This window comes from Meles meles, chromosome 2, assembly GCF_922984935.1.
Source record: "Meles meles chromosome 2, mMelMel3.1 paternal haplotype, whole genome shotgun sequence".
Lineage (NCBI taxonomy): Eukaryota > Metazoa > Chordata > Mammalia > Carnivora > Mustelidae > Meles > Meles meles.
Genome location: NC_060067.1, coordinates 107,255,552 through 107,268,743, shown reverse-complemented (window position 1 = coordinate 107,268,743; position 13,192 = coordinate 107,255,552). Strand labels below are relative to the sequence as shown.

At 38.5% G+C, this 13,192-nt stretch overlaps 1 protein-coding gene across 2 annotated transcripts in view; it reads right to left on the bottom strand.

Annotated features, from left to right (window-relative positions):
- The window catches only part of MANBA (mannosidase beta), a 122,272-nt gene that overhangs the window by 39,926 nt on the left and 69,154 nt on the right, over positions 1-13,192 (bottom strand). The window contains exons 8-11 of one of the 2 annotated variants that reach the window (XM_045998531.1): positions 9,921-10,072; positions 7,408-7,525; positions 5,857-5,943; positions 2,654-2,821 (exon numbers count right to left, since the gene is read on the bottom strand). In XM_045998531.1, coding sequence (XP_045854487.1) covers positions 2,654-2,821; positions 5,857-5,943; positions 7,408-7,525; positions 9,921-10,072 — 525 coding nt within the window. The remainder of the gene's footprint in view (positions 1-2,653; positions 2,822-5,856; positions 5,944-7,407; positions 7,526-9,920; positions 10,073-13,192) is intronic. The other variant, XM_045998532.1, reaches the window with a different exon arrangement.

The following is a 13,192-nucleotide window of genomic DNA, read 5'->3' as shown; positions in this document are numbered from 1 at the left end:
GAAAGGAAGAGAGGAAGGGAAGGAAGGAAGGAAAGGGAAGGGGGGAGAGAGGGAGGTAGGAAAATAGGAAGAAAGAAAAATAGAAAAGAAATATCCATAGAACAGTTGAGCCTGCCCTGTGCCTTTTTCTCCCTGCCTATGGACATTTTCTGGTAATTCCAGAAATTACCAGATGTCTGTAATTCCAGACATCCACAACGGATGGACAGACGCGTGTGCGTGCACACACACACATACACAAACACACACAAGAATAAGAAATACTTCCACATTCAAACATTATTTGCACTGACAATCCTGGAGTCTCTCAGCCTGTACAACTTGTTGACTTACAGCCTAATCTACAAATCATGTTTATTTACACAGAAATTTTCTAAGTTCTAGGTGAAATGCTATGTTCCTAGGAAACATAAATATCCATAGTTCCAGAAGTTGTAAACACAAATTGGATAATAACTTCAGAAGAAATGAAATATACGGGGGAGAAGATCATTTTTTCTCCCATAAAGGCACTGGGCCCAGACTGTTTTATGGTTGAATTTGTCTCAGTAAAACCGATAATCTGTATTTTATTTAAATTGTCCCTGGGCTATAAAAACAACAACAAATGGCTCCTAACTCATTCTGTGCAGGCAGCACATGCACATACACATATACCAACCTGGGTTCTCTAGGCTAAATCTGTCTCACAAAAAGTTTTTTTTTTTTTTAATTTTTTTTCAGTGTTCCAAAATTCATTGTTTATGCACCACACCCAGTGCTCCATGCAATACATGCCCTCCTTAATACCCACCACCGGGCTCATCCCACCCTCCACTCCCCACCCCCCAAACCCTCAGTTTGTTTCTCAGAGTCCACAGTCTCTCATGGTTTGTCTCCCCCTCCAATTTCCCCCAACTCCCTTCTCCTCTCCATTCTCCAAGTGTCCTCCGTGTTATTCCTTATGCTCCACAAGTAAGTGAAACCAAATGATAACTGACTCTCTCTGCTTGACTTATTTCACTCAGCATAATCTCTTCCAGTCCCATCCACGTTGATACAAACGTTTGGTATTCATCCTTTCTGTTGGAGGCATAATACTCCATTGTATATATGGACCCTATCTTCTTTATCCATTTATCTGCTGAAGGGCATCTTGGTTCTTTCCACAGTTTGGACCCCTATGAACACTGGGGTACAGTTGGCCCTTCTTTTCACTACATCTGTATCTTTGGGGTAAATACCCAGTAGTGCAATTGCAGGGTCACAGGGCAGCTCTATTTTTAATTTCTTAAGGAATCTCCACACTGTTTTCCAAAGTGACTATACTAACTTGCATTCCCACTAACCATTTAAGAGGGTTCCCCTTTCTCTACATCCTCTCCAACACTTGTTGTTCACTGTCTTGTTAATTTTGGCCATTCTGAGTGGTGTAAGGTGGTATCTCAAGGTGGTTTTGATTTGAATCTCCCTGATGGCTAATGATGATGAACACTTTTCCATGTGTCTGTTAGCCATTTGTATGTCTTTTTTGGAGAAATGTCTGTTCATGTCTTCTGCCCATTTTTTGATGTGATTACCTGTTTTGTTTGTGTTGAGTTTGAGGAGTTCTTTATAGATCTTGGATATCAGCCCTTTGTCTGGAGTGTCATTTGCTAATATCTTCTCCCATTCCATGGGTTACCTCTTTGTTTTCATAAAAATTTTTGTTTAGATAGCATTTTTTAAAAAGTACTCAATATAAATGAGACCCAGCATTCATATGCTGTTACCACAGTCCCCTCTTCTCTCTTTATGAACCTCATCAACTCTACTTAATTTTTTAAAACAAATTTGGCTCCTCTAGGCATTTGAGTTTACAATTCCTACCACAGACTGTTTGCTTATGAACATAAATTTTTAAATTCTAACCAAAATATTAGCAAATCAAATCTAGCACAGAATAAAAGAACAAAGCATTATAGCTAAACAGAGTTTATACTAGAACTAATCTGTCATTAGGAAAGTAATTCTCAGAATTCATTATATTTACTGAGAACAAGGAAGGAAGGGAGAGAGAAAGAAAAAAAGAAAGAAAGAAAGAAAGAAAGAAAGAGGGAGGGAGGAAGGAAAGAGGGAAGGAAGGAAAAAGTAGCATATGGGTAAGTCATCCAAAGTAGAAATTCTCGACATTTGGGGTTCCATAGATGGGCTCCAGCAAAGAGTACATGACAATCTGCAGATATAAACACAATATTGGTGTATGTGTGGTGAGCTCCACAGATTAAGTTCATCCTCAAAGAAGCCCATAACCCATAAATCCATACACATGCTGCAGCATTACAATGGACTGTTCTGTATGAAAAATGGTATTATCAAAGGCTGCTCTAAAAAAGGGTACAAGGGCACCTGGGTGGCTCAGTTGGTTAAGCAACTGCCTTCAGCTCTAGGTCATGATCCTGGAGTCCCAGGATCGAGTCCTACATAGGGCTCCCTGCTCCACAGGGATTGTGCTTCTCCCTCTGACCTTCTCCCCTCTCATGCTCTCTGTCACTTGTTTCTCAAATAAATAAATAAATAAATAAAAATCTTTTTTAAAAGGGGGGGAGTACAAAAACATACTACACCAATTTTCCAACTGATCCATTTTCAAAACACGTTCTTAAATTCTATTGCATGAGAAATCATTACTTACAGCCAAGACAATCTTTCGAATATTCTTCACGTACAGTACCACATAGTCCTTGATGTAGGTATGCAGTTCTCTGGTAGGGATATTATACCAATTCAACATCAGCGCTGCTTCGTTTTCATTATTTCCACCCCAAATGATGATGGAGGGATGATATTTCAGTCTCCTGACCTAAAATTTCAGAAAACATAAAACAATTTTCCAATGATCAGCAAGAAAAAAAAGCCTCAGAGCTGTAATGATTCATAAAATGATAGCCACTGCATTTTTGCACATAAATTCTTATGTACCAGAAAACTCATTAGAAAATGGCTTGTAACATTACCTGTGGAATACATGTTAGGAAATCTGATTCTTTTTACCTAGATTTTATAAACACCAGTAAGATAGGGTTCCTCTTCTCTACTATATAAAACCTGAAGAAAATATAATCCCTTTTATTAAAAAAAGAAAAATAAATCAACCTCATTGTTATCTGACTTGCCACAAAAAAAGGTTCTAAGAAATACAAAAGGCAGGAGATATTACATCACAGAGGAGTTTCTCAAGAGCAAGTTGGAGTTTTGTGTGAAGAAACAAACGAGGGAGAACAACCAGTTCTGCTGAAAGAGGGATTGAGGGGTTGTCATGGTCTCCACTGAGATCAGAAAACCGCTAAGGACAGCAAGAGAGGGTTTTACAAACCAAGAGAGTTCCCAGAGATACTCTGTAAGTTAAAGACAAATATATGAAATATTCTAAAGGAAAAAGGATGAGGACATCAAGAGGATATCTCCAGGGCGCCTGGGTGGCTCAGTGGGCTAAAGCCTCTGCCTTTGGCTCAGGTCACGATCTCAGGGTCCTGGGATCGAGTCCCACATCGGGCTCTCCGCTTTGCAGGGAGCCTGCTTCCTCCTCTCTCTCTCTCTCTGCCTACTAGTGATCTCTGTCAAATAAATAAAAATCTTAAAAAAAAAAAAAGAGGATATCTCCAGAAATAACTATCAGTGTCATGTCCTGAGAAATCAACTAAGGTTAAGTAAGTTACTGAATATATCTGAACACAGAAGAAGACATTAGAGAATCTGTCTGAAAATCCTGCAGCCCTAAGAACTGAGCCTGCACAAACTGGGCTCTCTGTGACCGGCCCTACACGAAGGTAGAAGGATCCAGTTCTTCGGACACACTGGGAGATGGACTCTAGCAGAAGAGGGCAGTTAAATCTCTTGGAGAACACAGTGAGTCAATGATTAAGAGAAATTCCTCTGGAACACATTTTAGCAAAATAACCATATTGGTATTTACAGCTTCTCTTCCATGAAATGCATGATTAGAGTGATGGATCTCAGCTGATGTTCTTTCTCACTGTGGCCTCCATTCAAGATGCCAAGTATCTCCTACATGACACAGAGATCCATTACAGATGCATGCATTAAAGGAATTTATCTCATTCTTAAAAATTACAGTCTTGTGTTTTTCTAACCCAGCCTTATGAGTACTATTTCCTTTATTTGCCTCTGTGCATACCCAGGTACATGACGGCTACTACCAAGTGTGACTGGCACAAGAACACAAATACTGAAGAGGCAGAAAGCTCCAGTGACTCTGTGCTACACATACCCTTCAAACTGACCTAGAATTTTTGACAAGCTTTCCTTTAAAATTTTAACAAAGTCTTCATAAAAAGCTCTCCTGTTTAATAATACATAAAAGAACTGAAGGTACATAGACACCATAATTTATTTATTTGTATGAGAAAAAAATGTTCAAAAAACTGAAATGTCTGTAACCTACATAACTATAATTAATATTTTTTAAGCTCATCTATCCATCCATCCTCCTGATGAAAAACCTGACCCAGTAGTGCGGATACAAAGAGGAACAGGCCCCTAGGCCGCAGGGAGATTACAAACTTGCAGGGGAAACAAAACATTGAACAAGTGATTCAAAGTGTGGTATAGGTCATAAAGGGCAAATTTTGTGATCTAGACTTGCAAATATAGAAAGGTTCCCCCACCCCCCACCCCCGCCCAGAGAAATTCATGCTCAAGGTAGGACGTGCCAGAAGAAAATGAGAGAGGTGGTCAGGAAGAGGCTGCTTGATGGGACCAGGGATGCCAGCAGAGACAGGAAAGTGCCCGGTGCCTTTATCTGGAGGACTCTGAGCAAGAGATGACTCATTTGTACTTTTTAAACCTTTTTTAAAAAAATAAAACACAGATATAAAAAAAATTGTGACATAGTAAATTACTATAACACAATCACCACCCAGATCGAGAAAGATAGCCCCAGAAGCCCTCATACACCCCTTTCTAATTATAGTCCTTTCCTGTTCCCAACAGAACCACTATCTTGAGTATTATAGTAATCACTTCCTTCCATTTCTTTTGGTTTTCCATGCAAATTTACAACCACAGACATTTTAACAACAAAATCACGGATTTTAACCTGCTTGATGGATTTCAATCCACTGACATTCTTATCCTTATTGAATTTCAAATTGTCCCATTTTTGGTTCGTGAGAGTCTCATCAAAGTTCTTTTAACACATCTTTGATAGTGTCGTTGGTATCTCTATGTCCAAATATTCCAGGGTCATCTATTATAGTTCCTGCCCCAGACCTGGAATCAGCCATTGTCTAAGAACCCCTTCTCTTAATGGGAAAAATTATTTCAACAGAAGGATATACCATATTATTAGGTTGTCCTAGTCCTTTTTGATGGACATAGCTAGGTTATAATCACTTCCTTGCACTTACAGATCTATAAATAAAAGTGTGTACATATGGTATGCAAAAGAAATCAAGGAGTCAAGAATCACTTTAAATTTTTGACCTGAGAGACGCAAAGACTGGCTTTGCCATTTCTCGAGTTGGGGGAATCTGCAGGCAAAGCAGGTTGGGAGATGGTAATGCAAGTTTGGTTCAGATATGTTACACTGGAGATGACTATGAAACCTCCCAGAAGAGGCTCCAAGTAGGCAGCTGGATATAAGAACCAGCAATCTAGCAGAGACGTCAGAACTGGGGATAAATCTGAAAGTCATCAGCATATAGGTGGTGTTAAAGCCATGAGACTGGATGGAATCACCTAGGAAGTCAATTATCTGACTGATTTTCATGGGATTTAGTAAGAAGAACAAAAACACACACAAAAATAAAAAATGAGAGGTTTAACGAAAGGCAATGAAACAAAAGCATTTTCCTTCTTGGAACAGGAATGACGTACCTGGTAAGCAACTTCTACTCTCACCGAATTCAGGAAGTCCCAATTGGTTGGATAAAGGGCACAGGCGAACATAAAATCCTGCCATACCTATCAAACCAATAAAGAGCAGTAAAGAACTTCCAGAGACTTTATTACACAGAAAGAAATTCTTCATTTTGAACTTTGGGGAATTATCTTTCAGGCAAATGAAAAAAACAAATTAGCCTGATGAGTGTGACCATTCAAACACTACTATGATTAAGGCAGTGGGACAGGCTCTCATACAGACCTCACGACTTTCCAGAACAGCATAAAACTGCGGGGGGAACCCAAGAGAAGAAAATGTTAAGTAGGGAGAAAAGAAAGAGAAGGAAAGGGAATTCAAAGAAGGAAACAGTGAGTGTGTTGAGGCGGAACATGAAATTTGAAAAGAACCTTCCCCCAGCTCCTCCTCACTCACAATACTTTAATTTTCACTGGAAATTTGCTATTGAGAGATGGGGCCAGATTGTTTATAAAAGAATTAACTTTTCATGGCCAAAAGGATTACTACATGGACATTTTTGTAATGAAGCCATATTAAGTTTTTTTTTTCTTTCTTTCTTTACCTCTCTCTTTCTTGAGAGACAGACTGTGTGTGCGAGTGAGGGGCGGGGGGTGGCACAGAGGGAGAGAGAGAGAGAATCCCAAGCAGTCTCTGCATGACACAGGGCTCGATCTCACGACCCTGGGATCATGACCTAAGCCAAAGGCAGACACTTAAGCAATGGAGCCACCCAGGCACCCCACGTAAGTTCATTTCTAGAGAGGCTGTTATGATACAGTGGTTAAGGGCCCAGGCCCCAAATCAGTCGACTGAGTCAGAACCTTGGTGCCACCACATACACTGTGTGGGTTTGGGAAGGTTATTTCACCTCTCCTCCACTTGTCCATTTCCTTACTGGTAAAATGGGGATGGAGAACAGCAATAACTACTTCATAGGATGGGCACGAAGATGAAAGAAAATAACAGATGCAGAGCACTGAGAACAATGCCAGTCCTCGGTAAGTATTATAGAACACTGTGACACTATCATGACCATCGGGACTGTCAATATTGTAATTACTATTCTTCTATGGAGTGCTTTATATTTTAGAACTATAATACCAGAACTAAAAGATTTTATTTTCTGTGCTTAACCCTCACCAATGCAAAACATGCCTGGAGTACTTAGTAGCAATATTAAGCATAGCTTTTCCTCACTGAATTTTATTATTTTTCTTCTCTCTAGGTCTTGTTAGATCTCCTTCAATTTAAAATTTTTAAATATGTTTACACATACCCTTATATCAAAAAGAAAATTACAAATACAGAATGCCTACCACTTAAAAATAATTAAATAATTATGATATTTACCATCAACTACGGTTCTGGGTTTGCAAGATGCCATTTATTCCTTTGCAAAAAAAACCAGAATATCAGTGCTGGCTCTGAGAAAAGAAGGAACGAGCCATAGCACCCACTCAGAACACAGGTACTCAAAGTGAGGATCTAGTAACATATCAATCAATAAAATGCTGTCGACTACCCACCATTATTCCTAATTCATCACAGAGTCTATAGAACTCATCCTGCTCGTAAATTCCTCCTCCCCAAACCCGGAGAGTATTCATGTTAGCATCCACAGCAGACTGCAGAAGGAGCCGTAACCTGCAGAAGAAATTGTAAAAATAAGTGTTAATATGAAAATCTGGGCATGTTTAAAAAAAGATTTTAAAAACACATGGTGGGGGCTGCCTGGGTGGCTCAGTTGGTTAAGCGTCTGCCTTCGGCTCAGGTCATGATCCCCGGGTCCTGGGTTGGAGGCCCGCCTTGGGTTCTTTGCTCAGCAGGGAGCCTGCTTCTCCCTCTCCCTCTGCCTACCACTCACCCTGCTTGTGTTCTCCCTCTGTCAAATAAAAATAAATAAATAAAATCTTCATACAAAAAAACACGCATGGTGATTAATAAATATGTCTCAAAACTCTTTTAGAAAAACATGTTCTAAAATTATGGTTTGGATATAATGCTAGATGAAGAAAGTGAGACAAAATTATATAAACATTAACTGCAACCACATAAACAAACCTGGAAAAATTGTGGGTTATATCTTTTCTCTGCCCTCTAAATTCACACTGTTATCATACTGCTTTTAAAACTAAATTTTTTATTAGTTATTCTTATAGAAAAAAATGTTATAAACCTTAGAAAGTATGAGCTGATTTTATACAACCATTTCAAATTGTAAGACAAAAACCAAAGTTTGCATAGTAGTACCTAGCTTACTCTTACTTCCTTTTTTCAATTCCTCCAGTCCAGTACAGAATTTCCTCAATTTACAGTGGGATTATATTCCAATTAGCCCATTGTAAATTGAAAATATTGTAAGTCAAAAATGCATTTAACACACCTAACCTACCAAACATCCCATCCTAGCTTCACCTACCTTAGATGTGCTCAGAACACTTACATTAGCCTGCAGTTAGACAAAATCATCTACCACACAGTCTAGTTTATAATACAGTACTGATATCTCATGTAACGGACTGAATACTGTACTGAAACACAGAATGGGTATATGGGTACAGAATGGTTGTGACCGTATCGGTTGTTGACCCTCAGTCTGGCGTGGCTGACTGGGAGACTGCGGCTTCTGCCACTGCCCAGCATCACAAGAGAATCCTGTACCACTGTTAGCCCAGGACTAGATCAAAATTCAAAATATAATTTCTACAGAATATGTATCATTTTTACACCATAATAAAGTTAAAAAATCATGGCGAACCATCATGGGTACCAGCTATTCCTCTTTCTCTAGTAAATTAAATTTCTGTTCTGATTCTTCCAATTCCTATTCACATTACCCACAGGAAAATGTATAGCCACTCTAAGAACATCTACTCTGCATCTCCAGAACAGAGTCCAGAAAGGAACCAAGAAGCCCCCCACCACTGGCCGGCCAAGGACCCAGACTGCTGGGCTTCAACAGGTATACTAATTGGCCCAACTGTACTGAACAGTCACTGCCCAAACCAGCCAGATGGGAGGAGCCAGGAGACGAAAAGGAAAAGAGGAAGCAAATTATGTGTCTACGTCGGGAGGATAATTTCATTTTCATGTGAAATTCAAGACAATATGTTTAAAGTAAAAGCAAATTACTACAACATTTGGCAAATTCTAAACACCAAATAATATGGTACAATACATATTTATACATATGTAAATAAGTTAACTGTGTTTATTTCTCTTCCCAAGGTTTATTTTTACTATCACAAAGACAGTTTATAATCGCAAACAGGAAATATTATTCTCTTGTGAAGTGTTATTCTCATAGCTTCAGATAAACACTTTAAATTTTCTTCTAGATTTAACACTGTAAAGTTTTTTTAGTTCCCTTTACTAAGGTAAAAGTAAAGGAATATACAAATAGCTTAGAATGAAGAAGGAAATATGGGTTTCCTTTTTTTTTTTAAAGATTTTATTTATTTGACAGAGAAAGAGAGAGAGAGAGAGAGATCACAATAGGCAGAGAGGCAGGCAGAGAGAGGTGGGGGTCAGGGAAGCAGGCTCCCTGCTGAGCCTGATGTGGGGCTCCATCCCAGAACCCTGAGATCATGACCTGAGCCGAAGGCAGAGGCTTAACCCACTGAGCCACCCAGGTGCCCCTGGGTTTCCATTTTTAAAAAAGAATGCACAGAAATATTTAAGGTATTTTTGGAAAAAGTTTTTAAAAAACAAATTTAATCATTTTTTTCAGGGACTAACTATCCAAAATGTGCATTAGTCATTTTCTTGTTCCTCCAGAGGAAATATATAATAGTTTTCTAAAAATTGGATGGTTTCAGCAGTCTCAAGTCACTTAGCTGTTAAGACTATCTATAGCTTGTGAAAATGGAATGTATGATTTAAAAATCCTTTCCATTCTAAAGTTTCCATCATCCTAGAATTCTGTCTTACCTCTCAGTTCCTTCCACTGGAACCAAAGAAAACAAAAATGAGTAATTCTTTAGCTTTGGGGACTTCTAATAAAAAGAAAAAAACAAGAAATAAAAAAATCATAACTTACAAGTCAGAGGTTACTCGATCCTGGAATGAATCTGCTGGGATCCAGTTGGAGCCTTTCAGAAATATGGGCAATCCATTAATTTTGAAGTAGAAACTCAGACCTTGAGATCCTTCAATGGGCTCTTCTATAAGTTCCACTGTCCTAAAATAAACCTTTTATGAACAAAATTAAACACTTAATATCAAATTTAAAACATAAACAAGAGATTTTTTTTTTAAAGATTTTATTTATTTGACAGAGTTCCCAAGTAGGAAGAGAGGTAGGCAGGGGCTGGGGGGAGGGGAAGCGGGCTCCCCTCTGAGCAGAGAGCATGATGTGGGGCTCAATCCCAGAACCCTGAGACCACGACCTGAGCCAAAGGCAGAGGCCTAACCCACTAAGCCACCCAGGCGCCCGCAGGAGATTTTATTTTTAAAAAGGAAAGCAATTTTTGAACAATTTACATGAACATATTTAATGTTAATTTCCTATTTGCTATGAAGCATTTAATGTAAAAGTACATATTTCAGAAAAAAATATATATATAATTATTGCCAGATTCTTTTTTTTTTTCTTTATTCAACAGAGAGAGAGGTCACAAGTAGGCAGAGAGGCAGGCAGAGAGAGAGAGGAAGAAACAGGGTCCCCACTGAGCAGAGAGCCCGATGCGGGGCTCGATCCCAGGACCCTGAGATCATGACCTGAGCGGAAGGCAGAGGCTTAAATCACTGAGCCACCCAGGCGCCCCCAGATTCTATCTTTTTTTTTTTTTCCCTTTTTATTAATTTTTTCAGCGTAACAGTATTCATTCTTTTTGCACAACACCCAGTGCTCCATGCAAAACGTGCCCTCCCCATCACCCACCACCTGTTCCCCCAACCTCCCACCCTTGACCCTTCAAAACCCTCAGGTTGTTTTTCAGAGTCCATAGTCTCTTATGGTTCGCCGATTCTATCTTTTAATAGATATAAAATATAGAAACTATTAAAGAGGAACTATATTCTAGTCTTCCTCATGAAACAGGCATTTGTAATTCCATCAAAAGAAATATATTTGAAGGGTGCCTGGGTGGCTCAGTTGGTTAAGCATTTGACTTGATTTCAGTTCAGGTCATGATCTCAGGGTTATGAGATCGAGCCCCAGGTTAGACTCAGCATGGAGACTGCTTGGGATTCTCTATCCTCCTCTGCCCCCCACTCAAATAAATAAATAATCTCTTTTATAAAAAAAGAAATATATTTGAAGATAACATTTCAAAATTAGAAAAACTTACACTATTTCACAAAAGCAGGGGAGAAATCCCACCAGTTAAACTATGCATCCTGAATAGAAAAACACACTCTCATTTCAGTGTTAACATGTGCCAAAATGTGCATCTTAGAATCAAAGACATATAGCACAGGGTATTTCACAACTTAACAATTTACCAATCTTAATAGCACATTAGTGTAAAATCATTCTGTTTAACAGGCAATTTAATCCCAACTAATCATCACATTAAACTCGATGTCTGAGAGAGCTCTAGAGATGTAAGTGGTGTTCCAACTGGAGAATAGGAGCACACACTCCAATGTTATAACCACCATGTGAGAAGAAGCTGAGACCTCTGTCCCTGGGACACTCTAGCCAGGTTAAGCAGGAGCAGTTAAGCACGAGCAGCAAGGCTCCAGATAGAGAAGACTGAGGTTTTTATCCAAATCTTCATTCCTTTCAGCCATAAACTGGATCAAGGAATGAGGAACGTGGTTGTACACCAATGAAGTCTAGCCTTGGTGCTCGCTTCGGCAGCACATATACTAAAATTGAAGTCTAGCCTTGAACCAAGATTATGCTTTTCTTCTCTAATTAAAATAAATAAATGAATTAATCAACTTATTCTATGAAATAAAAGTGCCCACCATTCTTCTATTTTCTTACCCTTGCCCTTAAACTCTGACATAACAAAAAGATATGAATTAACTTTATGAGAAGACACAGAATAAGGCTTGGTTGAGGCGGATGTTGACATGGAATTACCATACCTGCTTTAGGGTTGCAAATGTAAAAAATGTAACGTGATTTTCACAGGTAACTTTGAAAACACCTTGAGGGGTAGATTCAAATATCTAGAACAGCAGTTCTTTAAGTATGGCTGGGGACTACCTGGGATCCCTTGGAATCCTGTATGAGATCCTTGTGTTCCAAACTATTTCCGTAGTAAAGTAAAAAAAAATATTATTTGCCTTTTTCACTCTCTCACTCTTCTGAATGTATGGCCTTTCCAGAAACTACATGATGTGTGATGACATCACTTTTTTGGCTAATAGAATGCATGCTTGCATATTCTGGTGTGTTCCACTTCTGTGGTAGAGGTTTAGTGTTTAAAGAGGTGAGTTTTCAGAGATTAACTCAGTTTGTTCTCAGCTTCTACTGTGTTCTTAGTAGTGGTGTCTGGTTATTCCTGCTATCATCTCTGTAACCACACTGTCCTTCAATAAATTCTCCTTTTGAACCTCAAAGTTTCCCTTGCAACCTACACAGACGCACAAAAGAATTAGGTACCATTTGTCAACTTGTTTCACAGTGGTATTTTTAAGTTTCCAAATGAAAACGAATGTTAATTTTAATTGAAATTCCTTTTACAGTTCAGTATTTTTTATTCTAAAGAAGTATTTCAAATATGCTTTTTCTTAAGTTTGAGTTGCAACTAGAAGACTAACATTCTCAACCTACAGCTATATTGTCTCCATTTTAAAAATGCCGGAAAAAAATGAAATTGACATATCAGAGTTTTCTTTCTCTTTTTTTTTTTAAAGTAGGCTCCACAACCAACGTGGAGCCCAATGCAGGGCTTGAACTCAGAACCTTGAGATCAAGACCTTCACTGGCATCAAGAGTTGAATGCTTAACCAAGTGAGGCACCCAGGTGTCCAACATTATTAGAGTTTGCTGATTCATGGAAGGGAAGAACCTACTCCAAAGAAACTGGGTAAAATTGCAAATAAGAAATGAAATTGTGATGAAATCCATATTTCCCTCAACTTTATAACTGTTAATAATTTATCTTACTGTGCCTTATGCAATGTAACATTTTAAAAACAATACTTATGGTGCCAGTTAAAATGCAGTATCATTTTGAGACCCATCATTTTTCATATAAAGAAAAAAGAATGGAAGATTTTAGACAAGATAAGCTCTTTAAAAGGCAAACATTGTTTATTATGCTCTAATATATTATTTTATATTATATTATAAGGCTTTCAAACCAGAAATGAAAAAGTCACTGGAGGATGTTACAGGACTCGTTATCATGT